This window comes from Solanum lycopersicum, chromosome 2 (assembly GCF_036512215.1).
Source record: "Solanum lycopersicum chromosome 2, SLM_r2.1".
NCBI classification, from domain to species: Eukaryota; Viridiplantae; Streptophyta; class Magnoliopsida; order Solanales; family Solanaceae; genus Solanum; species Solanum lycopersicum.
The window spans coordinates 39,194,398-39,212,279 of record NC_090801.1 but is presented as its reverse complement, the minus strand read 5'-3'; the positions used below and the strand labels follow the sequence as shown (position 1 = coordinate 39,212,279).

The window sequence follows — 17,882 nt, the reverse complement described above, 5'->3', positions numbered from 1 at the left end:
TTTATGCGAGTTATCGTGTTTTGGAGTTTTTGGAACTTGAATGGTTGAATTCGATAAAAAAATTAGATAGACAACCTCAGAATGCAATTTTTTTAACGGTTCTGTTAGCTAAAGATTATCGAGTTTGGTCTAGAAGGAACTTTAGTGTGAATCTAGACTTCCAAGCTCATTTCGAGCCACCTCATGAATTTTGGCTCAAAATGGATCTTAGGTGTGGACCCACTTTTGTCGAGACGACCTCTATTGAAAGTTTTGACATCTTCGCTTAGTCTAGAATGTCAAATTTAGTAGGGTAAGATAGTTCATTTGTGTGCGAAGGGATCAGAACGAATTTCAATCCCCAATAAGAGCATTTTGCCAAGTCCAACTTGAGCTGGTGTAACTCATGTTGTTCTTTGAGTTCGCGGGCTTAGAGTCGTGTTCATGGAGCAGCTTAGATAATTTTTATTATGTTAGACTCTCTCATACAACCTCCTTCTCAGGTCTCGATTTCTATGCGGCATGAACTCACTGATCGCCAAACGTGTGTATGGTCTTGCCTTGACATTTGACCTATTTTCCCGTGTGACTAAGAAAAACCTCACAATTGTGCCTCTCTTGCTACCACAGTAAAACCTAATGTGGTCAGCACTAATCGTGTTCGGGAAACAAATCTTGCACTTATTCTTGTTTCAAAAGACTCAAGACGCAATGAATGACTAAGGAAAGTCACCAGCTTTAAGTGCAAAGAGCAGTTTCCTATTGAATTGCATTTGCAGGGCTTCTTGCCTTGCCATGTGTGTTGTCGACCTGAATGACAGAACTCCCAATGGAATGGTTTTCTAACCTCTAAACATTTTGGAAGGATGAGAAAAGAAGTTGCTCCAACGGTGCAAGAGTCAGCGATGCAAAAAGAGTTTTGGTCATCGAGTTCACATGCTTAGCTCAGTGTTCATGAAGAGGGGATGATCTCCTGCGTCCGCGAAGAAGGGTCAGGGTTGACCTGCCCTCGTTGATCACTGCGATCGTGACTATTGCCTGAAGTCATTTAACTTGTCTTATTTAAAAGACTAGTCCCGAAAAATCTGTTCATTTGTTCAAATTGTGAACTCAATTTATCACTCATTTAGGCTCCGATTGAGCTGATATTTGACTCTATTTGCTGGGAATTGTTAGTGTTGCATATTGGGACCTTTGGGATGGTGTGAGGGGATTGTATTAGAGGTAAATTCTTGTTCTAAAGGACCTCCCATCTCTCTTTAACGGTGGTTTATGTTCATTTAATTGCATGATCTTATTTTAGCGCTATGTAAAGCTCAGATTGTGTTTATTTCTGAAACATAAGTTTCAAGATCAAAAAATGGGACCAATTGACGGTGTCCATTAACCTATTCACAAATATGTTAATTAATCTTTCCGACCTTAATCATCTTTCCCAAGCAAAATTAAGATAAATAGGCAAGTTTTTGGGTTGATCACTACTTTGGAAGTCAATTAAAGCATGAGATCAATTAGAGAATCAAAGACCCATTTCATACTCAATATAATATTGCTAAAGAACAAAATAAATATCAAAGCCCAAATATTCTTTATCTTCTACACAAATTGTAAATCTAAAAATCAAACTACAATTATAAAAGTTCAAACAAAACCACGAGTTTGAAGAAATATCATAAGATATTACACATTTATGCTCACAAATCTTCACTAATCGAGTTGCATGGTGGACTCTCTCCTCAAGAATAGGGTTCTTCTATTAATGGTAGATCTATGATCTATTATATTTTTCATTTGGAAAAACATAAGGGTGTCACAATCTAATGCACCCCCTAGGTGTGACATGTTGATAGAACCCAGAAAGGCTCTAGACGAACCACTTGACATCCGCCTATGTGGCATGCCTCAACGATGAGGAAAAAAAATCTATATATCTATATCTACATATATATATATATATATATATTTAAAAATAGGGCTTTTTAGATTTTTTTTTATACAATAATATTATGTGTATATATATATTGCTATTAATAACTTATTTGATGAGCATTACACCTCCTAACCTTTTAATAATATATATATATATATATATATATATATATATATATATATAACACCTAACCTTTAATTTAATAATACAACTCCTAACCTTTCATATTCATAAGCTTCAAAGTATTTAATATAAAAATTATAACTCCTAAATATTATTTGCATGATGGTCATTTTATTTTTATTTTTCTTATTCTTCATTTTTTGTTTCTTTGATTTGTTAATTTCTTTTGTCTTCTTTGATCTGATTTTTGCAGGAGAGGGTTGTATTATGAAAAATGTTATATATTTTGCATATTTTGATTTTGTGAGGTAAAATGATTAGACATGTCTAAGTATCATTATCACTTTTATTTTATTGTAATTACATATATATTTGATATTATTAGGTTGGTTTGTTGATGATACAATCATGATTTTTTTATAGAAAAAATAATTTGTTCATTTTCTTTTTTGCTTCTTTGTAGTTTTTTGAGATGTTTTTCTTATTCTTGTAGTTTCTACCAACACTGATTGTCTTTATTTATTTTGTAAATTTGAAGAATCGAATTATGTTATGTTGAAAACATGATCCTTCTTTCCTCTTCAAATCATATATAACTAAAAAATTTAAATATTTTTGCTTGATTAGTTAACTATAATTTTATGTCTTTTTGTTGTTATTATTGTAAGGATTGTAATTATGTTATGTTGAGAACGTGGTCCTTCTTTCGCCTTCAAATCATATATAACTAAATATTTTAAATATTTTTGCTTGATTAGTTAACTAATTTTATGTATGTTTGTTGGTATTATTGTAAGGATTGTTTATAGCTCTCCGGTTAAACCTCCGATGCAATAAGAGTTGATTGGTTCCTTATCATATTAATTAGTTAATTGAAAAAACGCCAATATATCTTATTTCTAATTTCGTCTAACAATATCTTCCTCCTCACTAGCTATAAAAATGTTATACACATATATAATAAATATAAGTAATAAAAAAAGTAATATATCACATCTCAATATAAAGTAAATAAAATACTAAATATTAAATACAAATATTATATAGGTAAGAATCAAATAAATCGATTCCTCGTAATTTTAACGTTGCATTATTTATTATATTATTTATATATAGAAATTATTTATAGGCCAAATATTTCACAATTTTGAGAATTTAATCAACAAAATATTAATTATTTTTTAATTTATTTTTAAAACATCCGTACGATTACTTTTTTTTTTTGTTGATAATTTCAAAATTTTTTCTATTCCTTTTGATTAACTTTTTAATTCTATGTCCCTTATTAAATTTGTTTTAATTAATTTTTCTCCCGTTCAAAATAATAGCAATTACTCAAAATAATGTTTATTATTAGAAGCATTTTTGGAGACTTTTAATAAAATGAAATTTCTAAAATGAGGTAAAAAGAAAATATGTCATATAATAAAATAAATCATAAAAATGGTGGAGGATTTTACTTACACATATTTTTGTTTATTAAAAAAATATGTAACATTTTAAAACCTTTTTCCTCTTATTTTTATACATTTATTTTTAATTTAATTTTTATCATATACTCACACCTCTTCATCTTTCATAACCTCTATACTTAATTAATACTTATTATAATACTTATAACTTCCAATTTTATACCTTCATAACCTCAAATTACTTAATGTTTAAATTTGTGACATCTTAAAAGCACATCAAAAAAATATTTCTAATCAAATATATTTATGTTTAACTTATTTGTCCTCTATTTTAATCTTGTAATGCAAAATCTATCAACAAAGACTGCTTTGTATAATTATTTTTACTTCTAATAAGAATGATACAAAATAAGATATATAAAAGAGTAATTGATTTGTTTTTTTGCATGAAATATAAGAGTAAGATCATTACTAAAAGTAAGACTAAAAAATATATATATAAATTAGTAAAAATACTAAAGACGAGCAAACTTCATTCTCTTAATCACGATGCTAATTGTTTGTGTTTTCTTAATAGAATTAAATAAGCAAAGACTAAAAAATAAAAAAGAAAAAAGAAAAGAAAAAAGGGAGACTAAAAAATAGCGTTGAAATAAATTTTAAAAAGAACTTAGAATTATAGAAGAGAATTTATCAAGGAAAAAATTAATACAAATAATCATTTCAAATATACTTATTACTTAACCATTCATCCTCCTTATTAATGATTCTAAAAATTTACTTAAGTTTTTCTCCTACACTTTAATTATAAGAAAATATTATTTATCGTTAATAATTATAAACATTCATATTATTTGTGAACATTTTTTTTTATGTTTACTTTATTTAGAAAAAAATTCAAGAGTCTAATTATTGTTGTAAAGAAAGCTCAGAATATAAAAAAAAAAAGACACGAAGTATAAGATAGAGGAGAGAATTTTCTTATTCGAGTATATCTTCCAAATGGTGAGTGATTTTCTATTTATATTGTTGAGATATCACTCCAAAAGTCATTTAATGAATAGATACATAGTTATCTTGGAAGTTTTAGCACCTTGGAAGCACCTATACATGAACCCATTTAATAGTGGATAAATCTAATGGATAATCCACATATACTATACAATGAACTTACAACACTCCCCCTTGGATATCCATAGATTATGTGCCTCGTTAAAACCTTACTAGGAAAAACCCAGTGGGAAAAAGCCTAGTGAAGAAAAAAGAGTACACATATCTCATAATACGCTTTGAATGTTGCTTCGTTAAAAACCTTACCAGGTAAACCCAACTTGGGACAAAGCCATAGTTAAGGAAAAGAGTACAACGCGTATTTCGCTTCCCCTGATGAAAACTTTACTTGATATCTCGGAGACGGAGCATCCCAATCTTGTATCTCAACTTCTCAAACGTTGATGTTGGCAATGCCTTATTGAATAAATCAGCAAGATTATCACTTGAACGAATTTGTTAAACTTCTATCTCACCATTTTGTTGAATATCATGCGAGAAAAAGAATTATGGTGAGATATGCTTTGTCCGGTTTTCTTTGATGTATCCTCCTTTCAATTGAGCTTACATGCAACATTATCTTCATACATTGTGGTTGGTATATTCTTTTTCAAAGAAAAACCACTCATTTCCTGAATATGATGTGTCATTGATCTCAACCAGACGCACTCTCGACTTGCTTCATGGATGGCTATTATTTCTGCATGATTTGAAGAAGTGACTACCAACATTTGCTTCATTGATCGCCAAGATATTGTCGTGTCTCCACATGTAAACAAATAGCCTGTTTGTGATTGAGCTTTATGCAGATCAGATAAATACCTTGCATCTGCGTAACCAATCAGTTCTGACTTGCATTAATTGAAATAGAATAAATCCATGTCCATGGTCCCTCGAAGATATCGAAGTATGTGTTTAACACCATTCCAATGTCTTTTTGTTGGGGAGGAACTGAATCATGCCATTAGACTTACTGCAAAACAGATATCTGGTCGAGTATTTTAGCAAGGTACATTAGTGCCCCAATCGCACTAAGGTAAGGAGTTTCATCACCAAGAAGTTCTTCATCATTCTCTTGAGCTCGAAATGGATCTGTATTGATGTCAAACGATCTTACCACCATTGGAGTACTCAATGGATGTGAGTTATCCATGTAAACTCTTTAGTATCTTTTCTGTGTACGTTGATTGATGAACAAGTATGCTATTTGACAAATTCTCAATCTGTAGGCCAAGACAAAATTTTGTCTTGCCGAGATCTTTCATTTCAAATTCTTTTTTCAGACATTCAACAACTTCTAAAAGCTCTTTACGAGTGCCAATGATGTTCAAATCATCAACATACACAACTATTATAGCAAATTCAGATCTCGACCATTTAATAAAAATGCAGGGACAAATCAGGTCATTTTTGAACCCTTTCTTTAGCAAATATTCACTCAGACGATTGTACCACATCCTTCCTGATTGTTTTAATCCATACAGAGATTTCTGAAGCTTTATTGAACAAGTTTCACTTGAATATTTGTATGCTTCAGGCACTTTGAATGCTTCAGGAATTTTCATGAAAATGTTGTGGTCCAATGAGCCATATAGATAGGCTGTGACAACGTCCATTAGACGCATTTCAAGTTTTTTATGAACTGCCAGATTTATGAGATATCTGAAGGTGATTGCATCTACCAATGGAGAATATGTCTCCATATAATCAATGCCAGGTCTTTGAGAAAAACTTGAGCAACGAGTCGGGCCTTATATCTCATGACTTCACCTTTATCATTTCTTTTTTGTACAAAAACCCATTTGTACCCCACTGGATCGATACCTTCATGTGTTCGGATTATTGGTCCGAAAACTTCACATTTTTCTAGTGAAGCCAATTCAGCTTGAATTGCATCCTTCCATTTTGGCCAATCATTTCTCTGTCTACATTCACGAACAGATTTTGGCTCAAAATCTTCATCTTGTTGCATTATGTCAATAGCAACATTATAGGCAAATATGTTGTCAATCACAACATTATTTCGGTTCCACAACATTCTCGCCGATACATAATTCATTGAAATTTCGTTGTTTTCAGAAGTTTGAACCTCCTCATCATTATGCGTTATGACTTGGGTCTCATCTTGAGAAATTTCTTTCAACCAATAATCATCTTGATCATTTATTCCTTTTCTCTTTCGAGGATTTTTATCCTTGGAACCAATTGGTCTACCACGCTTCAAATGTGGTCTAGAATCATTTGTCTTAACAATTTGTCCCTTCGGGATATCAACTCGAACTGGAGCATTAACATCTGGAATATGCGATTTAGTAATCCTTGGAAGATTAGTAAATACAACTGGTAGCTGATTCACAATGTTCTGCAAATAAATTATTCTTTGAACTTCTTGCTCACATTGGTTTGTTCGAGGATCCAGATGAGATAGAGATGATGAATTCCAATCTATCTCTTTTCCCAACGACTTATGTTCTCCCCCTAATGGTGGGTATACTCATTCATCAAAATGACAATCAACAAATCTTGCCTTAAATGAATCTCCAGTTATAGGCTCCAAATCTTTTATGATTGAAGGAGATTTATACACCAACATATATCCCCAACCTTCTTTGAGCCCTCATCTTTGTGCGTTGTGGTGGAGCAATTGGGACATACACCGCACATCCAAAAATTCTAAGATGGGAAATGTTTGGCTCTTGACCAAACGTCAATTGTAATGGGGAGAATTCATGATAATTGGTCGGCCTTATGCGCACAAGTGCTGCTGCATACAAAATAGCATGCCCCCACATAGACACAGATTACTTTGTTCTCATTAGTAATGGTCTAGCTATCAATTGCAGACATTTAATCAATGATTCTGCTAGGCCGTTTTGAGTGTGAACATGCGCAACTGGATGTTTAACTGTTGTACCAGTAGACATACAATAATCATTAAATGCTTGAGATGTAAACTCACCAGCATTATCTAGACGGATTATCTTTATTGTATAGTTTGGAAATTATTATTTCAATCTTATTATTTGATCCAGCAATCTCGCAAAAGCCATGTAGCGAGTTGATAATAAAACACAAATGTGACCATCTTGTAGAAGCATCTATCAAGACCATATAATATTTAAAGGGTCCACATGCAGGTTGAATTGGTCCACATATATCACCCTGTATACGTTTCAGAAATGTAGGGGATTCAATTTCAACCTTAATTATTGATAGTTTAATGATCAACTTTCCTTTGAGAACAAGCAGCACAAGAGAATTCCTTTGATTGAAGGATATTTGGGCTCTTTAAGGTGTGCCCATGTGAATTCTCAATGATTTTGCGCATCATATTAAATCCAGGATAGCCCAACCAGTCATGCCAAATGATAAAATCATTAAAATTAGTAAACTTTTTGTTTACTACGGCATGCGATTCAACTGTACTTATACTTGTATAGTACAACCCAGAAGAAAGTGCAGGTAATTTTTCATGCACAATTTTCTTCTCTACATTGATTGTAGTAATGTAAAGGTATTCAACCTTTCCTTCATTAGCCTTCTCAACATGATAGCCATTTTGGCGATAACTTTGAAACTTAATAAGTTTCTTTGAGACTTACTACAATATACTGCATTATCAATGCTTAATATTGTCCCTCCAGGTAGTAATAAGGTCGCTCTTCCAGAGCCCTCAATTAATTTTGTACTACCTGATATTGTGTTGACATATACCATTTTCATAACCAAATTAGAAAAATATTTCTTTTCTTTTAATATTGTATGTGTTGTAGCACTATCAAGAAGGCATACATCTCCATTACTCATCTTGAATCCAACTGACAACTGGGAATTTCTATTAATTTTCATTAAAATAAAATACATTAAAAGAAGGAAGAAACAAAATTAACAACGAAAATTTAAATGCTTCAACATGAATAACATAACAATTAAAAACACATAAGTGAAATATTATGTAAAACATTAACAGACTTCATTCCCCATCTAAAAGATCAAACATCAGTTTCGATCTCCAAAGAAGTCATCAACTTTCATATGAGTAATGTCACCAAGGCTATCAATCACATCATCCTTTAAAGCCAAATTTGCTTCAACATCCTTATCATATTTTTGAGATGTTCTCGACTTATCATCATCTTTAAGAGTCATATGTGACTCAACTCGAGCATTGAAAGAGGAAGCACCACTTTTATTTCTTTTCTTTTTAAAGGAATTTTGATAGAGTCTTACAAAATGCTCATGCGAAATTCATTCTTCCAATGACCTTCCATGCCACAACGACGACAATTACTTTTTGAGGGGTTATTTTGAGAACTCATGTTGTTCTCCCTTTTATTATGACCACCACCTTGATGATTAGTGTATCGTCTTTTAGCTTTTCCACGTTCCCGTGCATTATTACAGCCCCGATGATCATCTCTTTTTACTTTAGATTGATTTGTGCTCCCACCACATTTGCCTACGGTAATGGAGCAGCTCCAGTGGGAAGAGCTTCATGATTTTTCATTAAAAGAAGATTATGTTGCTCAGCCACCAAAAGACATGAGATTAGTTCAAAAATATTTCTGAAAACCCTTTTCATGATATTGCTGCTGCAATATCACATTTGAGGCATGGAAAGTAGTAAGTGTCTTTTCCAACATGTCCTCATCTTTTATAGTCTCCCCACATAATTTCAACTAGGAGGTTATCCTGAATACAACAAAGTTTTATTCAATTACGGTCTTAAAATCTTGAAACCATAAATGCATCCACTCATAACGAGCTCTTGGCAATACTGTTGCCTTTAGGTGGTCATATCTCCCCTTTAAATCAGTCCACAATTCAAGTGTATCTTTTACCGTTAGATATTTAATCTTCAGGCCCTCATCAAGATGATGACGAAGGAAAATCATAGCCTTCGCCTTATCTTGACTCGATACTTCATTTCCCTGAGTAATAGTGGCATCAAAACCTTTAGCAGCCAAGTAAATCTCAGCATCGAGTACCCATGAAAGATAATTCTTTCCAGAATTATCTAATGTCACAAACTCAAGTTTGGATAAATTCGACATAATGAGATAATGAGAGAATATGTGAATTAAATACAAATATTTATATAATATCTTTGCAAGTAGAAACTTCGTGCTGATAACATGTTGTAAAGAAAGCTCAGAATATAAGAAGAAAAAGACAAGAAGTATAAGATAGAGGAGAAAATTTTCTTATTCGAGTATATCTTCTAAATGGTGAGTGATTTTCTATTTATAGTGTTGAGATATCACTCCGAAAGTCATCTAATTAATAGATACATAGTTATCTTGGAAGTTCTTATCACCATGGAAGCACCTATACATGAACCCATTTAATAGTGGATAAATCTAATGGATAATCCACATATACTATAGAATGGATTTACAACAATTGTAAGTTTTTAGTAGATAAGTTTTCTTTTTAATCTTAACATAAAACCTTTTATCATTCATTTATAGTTGTTCATTTATTACTTATTTTAGTATGCATTTTAACAATAATATATTATTTTTCTGTTAATTCTATATCACTAAAAATTATTTTACCGAACTAAAATCATGTATCACCCATTTCCTTCCAAAGAATCAATATATATAGAGAATTTTATATTTTAATATATAAATATTGAAGTCTTAAAATTATAGATAGCTTATCTATTAAGAATAATTTTTCATATTTCTAAGTCTGTTTTGAATTGATTACTATTTTAATTTTTTTGATACTTTAAAAAATTTAAAAGACTAAAAATCTCACTTTAAATTTTTAACAAAACATCAAAGTTAACCATATTTAATTTTGAGAACTCATTCAAATGTATAATGAAGCCATAAATTCTTAATTATATATTATAACTAACATAAAGGAATAGGTACTGTTCAACCAAAAAAAAGTATAGGTATTTGACCGTACTGCTAATTTAAGGTATTTATTTTTTGGTAAAATTAATTCATGAATTGAGTTGAAATTACAAAGCTAAATGATAAAATTTATTAACTAATCTATTTGGATTTGAAAATTAAATAAAAATGAAAACTTTTAGATACCGCGCATAGCGCGGCTTAGTTTACTAGTTTAATTAAAATGTTAATGACTTTTAGAATACCTAAGATTAATTCCTAATTAAATATCTAATTTATTAATATTTATCATCTATAAACTATATGTATATAATAATTATAACTTTTTTTTTAAAAGTCTACCTAAATTGCTATACTTTTCCTCTTCTCATAACTAATTCCTTGACCCCTCTCATGAATAATATAATTTATATGGATAAAATATTATGCTTTATGATAAATAACAAAATTTACAAATTTAAAGGGTGTAAATCTGTAAAATGGAGACACACATTGATAATGTCATTTTTATTATTAAAGAATGACTCTAGCTTCACAAACTTAAATTCATTGATGCTTAATTACGTGATAAGAACTTTAATTGTTCTTTTTATATGGTTTGCTAACTTTAATTTTCTTTTTCGTGTTCTTCATTTATTTATTATAATTTTCTAATTACTTATTGAACTTTTATACTCTTAATATTCATAACTTTCCTCTTTTCATATTCATAACCTCCAAATATTTAAACTAGAACTTTAAGATATCTTTTGAAATTCCTTCTATTTTATCAATATAAATTCAATTTTTTTATCTCATGAAACCCCTACCAAGATTATTAGGCTATTATTTTTATTCTATTGTTAAAGTAGATGAAGAAGACTCTTGAATTTTGATAGGATACGGAAGGAGTCGATAAGAACTCAGGGAGTTATCTACTAATTTTGTACATGTTTTTTCATCTATATAAATCTGTCTAATAAAAATAATGTCTACATTATTTTTTTTTATAAATCTGTTTCTTTTTGTCTTTTTTTTTCTTTATTAGACTTCTTAATTTAGTTTTATTTGATAGTTTTATTGTCGTAAGTCTTTATTATTATTTTGTAATTGTTACATGAAACACACGTGCGAAGCACATGCTCAAAAAGTAGTAAACAATATAAGTCTCATCATTGTAAATGAGATAAGAGATATCAAATGAGTACATAAGAGAACATGTGAAATACTACTAAGTTTGACATAAGCCTTTTTTATTCATAGATGTGACTAGATCAAACCCATATGTCATAAATGAAATCTAAAAACTCAATGACATCAAAAAGTAATAAAGCAGTCCATAGCCTTGCTCTCAAAATATGAGGATTCACCAATCCAATTTGTAGTAGAGCAATCTCTATCTATCCACATCCAAGAGGAGGAACGTTGAATCCTACATTATGAAACAATACAGACACATTGTGCATCAGTACTTTGATAATAACGAGTTAAGTGAAATACATAAATCGTAGGCATGATATTTGATGAACTTGATCATGATGTGCATGACAAAGTAGGATGTTGTAAAATCCTTTAAAGAGGATCATGGTTCATGACAAGGTCAATGCATATTGAAAATCTTAAAAATGCTCTAAAAGACTTTTGAAAAAACATAGCTCATTTGCGAGATATTTGTTGTTAACCGACAATAAGACTATTTCATCTATAACATAAAATCCAATGTAACCTTAACACCAAAAATATAGAAGCCTTTTTTCCAAGTTAGAAGTCTATATCATTCATTATTTATAAGGTGGATCCACTAGCTAGGTCACTTAAGACAATTCTACGGGTGCACGTAGAATGAGACAAGGAGATTGCTTCTAGAGACCAACCTTTCATAATGGGAAGACCTCTATCTCAAAGTCCTCTCACTGCTAAGTAATCCCAATAGAAAATAAATAATTATCATCAAAATACTTGGAAAGACAACAATTAAAGACAATCAATCCAATCATAAGTTCATATTAGAATAGCTCATTTAAAAATCATGATTTCATAAACTTGTTCCTAAGACATTTACTTATCTAAGCATCTAAATCGTGATTTCTTTTCAAATAAGAAAACCTTTTCACGAATCATTGAAATTTTATATTTAAATACCTTTTAGTTATAAATTATCAATTTCATAAAATATGCATGAATTCATAATCAATTCATAAATTGAAGTTCACAAGTTCATATATAAAGTCAAGCATAAAACATAGGTCTATATGAAATCAATTAAAATACATGTACTTGAATCAAATCGTGCATAATAATATTAAATATTAAAAATTTATTATAATAAATTGGACCCATGAAGATCAACATGAAACCTACATAATTTGGGTGAAATTGAATTAGAGATTGATTTTCTTTTGGAAACCAATGGATGAAAGGAATCCATTGATGAATTCGCATATACCTTGGGTAATCAAAGTCCTGAAAATGGAGGAAGAAACCTTGAAGCTTGATGAAATCCTAATTGAATTGAAGATCCTTGGAGAGAATTTGGAGAAGAAACCCCTGAAAGAATTTGTGAGTTTGAGTGGATGAGAGGGATTGAGCTAAGTTTGGAAGAGTAATAAAAATTATTGCGGTAGTTAAAGGGTCAAAATGACATATTTTAGTGGTTAAATGGGTAGAAGAAATACATTAAAACACCCCTAATTAAAAATTGTCGGGCAATGTCTACGGTTGGGCCTACGGTCCATAAGAACTTATACGGACAATTTAGGTCAATCTTAAAACTGTTATTAGAGCTCATTAATTGGACATACTTCCATGAATTCGTCCTTTAGGCTGTGAATGTTTCTATGGTCCGTAGGACGTGAATGTTGAATTCAAAACCATTCCAAAATGTCAATAAGAGGTCATTTGATAGAGAGTATTAGCAAAAATAATATATCCAATATATATATACCTATATATATATATACAGATATATATACATATACATATATATATATACATATATATATATAGTAACCCCGTGTTTGGTGCATTTTTCATGCTATGTATAATTAATGATTGCATTAGTTATACACTCTATTGTGTTTTGAGAAATATATTACTAATACCATGAATTTCTATGTATTAGTAATGCAAAGGATTTAATAAATGCATTAATATGGTTAAAGACCCAATTACACATCAAAAATACTTTTACATCTTTTCCACCATAATTGTAAAAGATACTTTTGTAAGTAAATATTTTTATACAATGCATACTATTTTTAATACACCAAAGCAAACAATGCATATGAAATAATCTATGTATAACTAATACAAGTATAATTAATACACACATTACTAATGCTTGCATTGCTAATACACTCTATTGGATATTATGTTTATACACTCTACCAAACGACCCGTAAGTCTCAACCACTTCGATGAGCATTTCCTACCACCCGTAGGAATAATTATGACCCATCGTATTCACTTGTGGAACATCTCAGAGAATTGAAATTTAAAAAAACTCAACTCAAGTTCCACTAGAGTATCCTACAAGCCGTATATGAGCTTCATACAAACTGTATCAATGTTAATTCTGCAAATTTCTCTTTCCATTTTGACTTTTCATTTCCAAGATGTTACAATTTGATAACAACGGGGTTAAGGAGATCACAAATATAGAGTTCAATATAGAGTGAGGAAGCAAAAATAGAAATAAAATAGTAACTAGTAAAATATATGGAAAAGTTCAAAGAAAGGATCCAAGATTTTTTATATTATAAGATCTTGCCAAGATTATAACAACAAATAGATATATGGAAGAAATATAATACCTTTACTTGAGAAAATAAATCAAAACATTAGATTCTGATCTTGACCTCTTTATGAGTAACTAAAGATAATAATTAGTATAAACTAATCACCTTCTAAAGAATACCAAAAATAAATCACAAATATCACAACAGAAATTACTCTATACCTTAAACTATGAAACTAGTAAATGTTTAAAGACAAATTCTCAAAGAACAAGTCACAAAACTTCTAAAGAACTCTTTCAAATATTATTAATATCAATATCATGTGTTTTTTTATAAGATGACTGCTAGCCCTAATAAAATTCCAAAAGAATAATCTAGAACATAATAAATTACTTGGGTGAATCCTTTTTCAAAAATAATTACTTATTTTTAGTTATACTCTTTAATTATTACCATTTATATCAATATAAAATAATATTATATATTATTATAAGATTTTTTCTCGCTTGCTCTTTCTCTTTCTCTTTTTTCTCTGCCAACTTTTTTCTTTTTGCTGCTCTTCCTCTCTTACTTTCTTTTTACTGTTTTTTTTCTCTTTTTCTCGGCCATCTTTTTTTCTTTTTTCTTGCTCTTCTCCCTTACTTTCTTTTTATTTTTATTTTTATGTGTTTTGCTTTCTTTTTGCTATGCACACCCCTGGTTGCTTTTTTTTCTCTCTTTAATTTCTCTCTTTACTTTCTTTCGTAGAGTAGTCAATAATTCGTAGAATGAATAAAATTTATATTAATAATTAATTAATTAAACAAATAATTTAATCGTAATAAATGAAGATACATAATAAATTGAAAAATGAATTAAACTTGAATTTAAAATGTATCACACACATATTAAAGTTGAATTAAAAATGTATTACACACAATGGTCTAGAACAAATTAAACTTGTATTAATAGTGAATTAAACAAGTAATCCAATAGTAATAAATAAATAAATAAATTACAAAATCAATGAAATTGCTTTAAAATTGTATTACACAATATTAAAGTTAAATTAAAAGAGAATTTAAAATGAATGAAAGTAACTAACAAAAGACAAGACAACAATCTATAAATTGAATTAAATTCATATTATCCATGATTAAAACTTATATCATATGTATCTTATAGATTATCTTTGCTTTTATCACAAAGATAATCAATTAATTTGACAAGTAATCTAATTGTAACAAATGAAACATAATAAATTGTCAAATGAATTAAACTTGAATAAAATTTTTTTTACACATATCAAGGTTGAATGAGAAGTAAATTAAATATGAATGCAAAATGTAGCAAATGAAAGAGCATTATGTGATTTGTATATTGAATAAAACTTGTATCAATAATGAATTAAAGACGTAATTCAATCATAACAAATCAACCAATAAAATGCAAAATGAATCAACTTGTATTAAAAGTCCATACACAAACATTAAATTAAAGTTGAACTAAGCATAGATAAAAATTGTAATCAATAAAACACAAGACAATGATCTATAGAGTGAATTAAACTTATATCAATAATGAATTAAACAAGTAATCTAATATAACAAATAATAAACTACAAAATGAATTAAATTTGCATTAAAAATGTGTTACACAATATTTAAGTTGAATTAGAAGAGAAAAATAATAATAAATGAAAAACGTAACTAACGAAAGACAAGATAATAATCTATAGATTGAACTAACTTGTGTTGTTCATATATAAATTATAAACTTAACCAAAATCAATTATAATCTTAACCAAATCCTCTTAAAATTAGTAAAAATTATATAAATCACATAGTGTAAAACATAAATTACCTCCTATCCCTACTCTTTTTCAATTTACAAAAAATCCCTTATTTTAATAAGTTTCTGATACATAATAAAACACTTGGATACATTATATTGTATTCCATTTTATCCGTTTGTTGAGTAATTTTGGGGATCAGTTTGTTGAGTAATTAGGGGGATTAGAAACTGAAATTTGAATTAATGCCTACTTTTAATATGCCACGGTTATTATTCCCTTAAATAAAGTCATTAACTTGTGTGTTTTAAAAGCAGTATATTCCCTTAAAATTTGTCATTAGTGATATTCTCTTCTTTTAGGCAGAAACGATATTTTGATTTTGATTAGTGATCTTCCATTTTTTTGGCAGAAACGATATTCAAAATTTCGTTGAAGGTAATTTTGTATCCGATTTCGTAATGAATATTACGTTATTGAAAAGGCATTCAGAAATATGGGAGAGTGAGGTTAACTACAATCAATACAAAAGTGATGGGATAGTGGTTGGAGAAAATATTTCATATATGAATTTGATCTCAGCAATTGCTACTGAATTAAATACTGATGAATTGAAAAAAAAATATTATTATCCGATATATTGTAGAGGGAAATTCTTCTCTGATGATAATTAGGAATGATATGTGTGTGAAGCTGTTTATAGAAATAAAGAAGGAAGAGGTTGGATTCAGTATGTATCCGCTTTGCATCGATACAAATGATAAAAGTACAGAGGAGTTACAAATTTTTGATTCAAGCAGTGGTGTAATTATGTGTATTGAAGGTGGACAAAGAGACGCTAATGCTCTAAACGTTGTTGAATCAAACATTGGTGATTCTTGTTACATATCCGAGATGGAGAAAGAAAATTATATATCAGATACAAATATATCAAATGTGGAGACGAAACAATTGTACAAGGATAAAGCAACTCTTGTGGCTGTAATGATGAAATACAAAATTAAAACTAGCTTCAATTTTAGAGTCAAGCGGTCAGATACAAAAAGGTATGTAAGTATTTCATATTTGATTTTTGTTTACACACTTTAGATAATGAGATTTTTTGATAAATTTGGATTATTTACATGGTTAGTATATCACTTTGTGTTGGATAATTAAAAATTTATTTTGTATAAGTCAAAGATGGAATTATAATTGTGACAATTTAATTTATTTTGTATTATTATGTTGACGTGTCTGTGAACGTGTGTAGGAGGTAAAACACAGTGGACATTTATATAAATGTTAAAATAGTTTGTTTGACATGAATATAATATGAGGTATTATTGTAAATGTTACATACCTTTACATACATTGACTGTAAATATCAAAATTTTTGTATCAAATCTTAAAGTTTCAAGTATGCATTTTTACTACTAACTAACAAATTTATATTGGTATAATTGCAGCTATGTTTTAGAGTGTTATTCGGAGACTTGTTGTTGGAAATTAAAGGCGTCTGTTAAGAAAAACACTGATATATTCAAAGTAAGATACTTCAACAGTGAGCATACATGTCCATTAAGGGATAGGGTATTAAGTAAAGTACAAGCTACTGTTGGATTTATTGGTGCTTTTACAGCTCCAAAATTGGTAAATCATAAAAGAAAACATACTCCAAATGATATAATTGATGATGTTAGGGAAATCTATGGTGTTGAGATTTCTTACTAGCAAGCATGGCGTGCTAAAGAACGTGCACTAGAGTTGATAAGAGGCAATCCTGCAGATGCATATAAAAATATGCCAAGATACATACATATGTTGGAAATGGTGTATCCAAATTCTTATATACGGATGCATAAATCAGAAAAAAATGAATTTATGTATCTATTCATTGCTTTAAGGCCTTTGATGAGAGGGTTTGAGTTCTGTAGGCCTGTTGTTGTTGTTGTTGATGGTTCACATCTTAGTGGAGCTTACAAAGGGACGTTTGTATCCGCAAGTACTCTTATGGGGCAGGTATGTCATGTTGCTGCATAATTATAATTT

The 17,882-nt window shown here is 29.6% G+C and overlaps 1 protein-coding gene and 1 long non-coding RNA gene across 2 annotated transcripts; one reads left to right on the top strand and one right to left on the bottom strand.

Annotated features, from left to right (window-relative positions):
* Positions 1-11,494: 11,494 nt before the first annotated feature.
* On the bottom strand, positions 11,495-12,929 carry LOC104645525 (uncharacterized). The gene is made up of 2 exons (XR_739390.4): positions 12,790-12,929; positions 11,495-11,775 (listed from the first exon to the last, which is right to left on the bottom strand). It is a non-coding gene; the product is annotated as an uncharacterized lncRNA (long non-coding RNA).
* A 3,603-nt stretch (positions 12,930-16,532) lies between these two features.
* On the top strand, positions 16,533-17,873 carry LOC104645586 (uncharacterized). The gene is made up of 3 exons (XM_010317441.2): positions 16,533-16,897; positions 17,300-17,483; positions 17,565-17,873. Exons 1-3 carry the CDS (start codon positions 16,533-16,535, stop codon positions 17,871-17,873), a joined length of 858 nt encoding a protein of 285 aa, XP_010315743.2.
* The last annotated feature ends 9 nt before the right edge of the window (positions 17,874-17,882 follow it).

Coding starts and splice junctions, on each gene's coding strand:
- LOC104645586 (XM_010317441.2), top strand. CDS start 16,533: ATGTGTGTGAAGCTGTTTATAGAAATAAAGAAGGAAGAGGTTGGATTC. Junction 16,898..17,299: donor AAGCGGTCAGATACAAAAAG/GTATGTAAGTAT, acceptor GTATAATTGCAG/CTATGTTTTAGAGTGTTATT. Junction 17,484..17,564: donor CTTTTACAGCTCCAAAATTG/GTAAATCATAAA, acceptor ATTTCTTACTAG/CAAGCATGGCGTGCTAAAGA.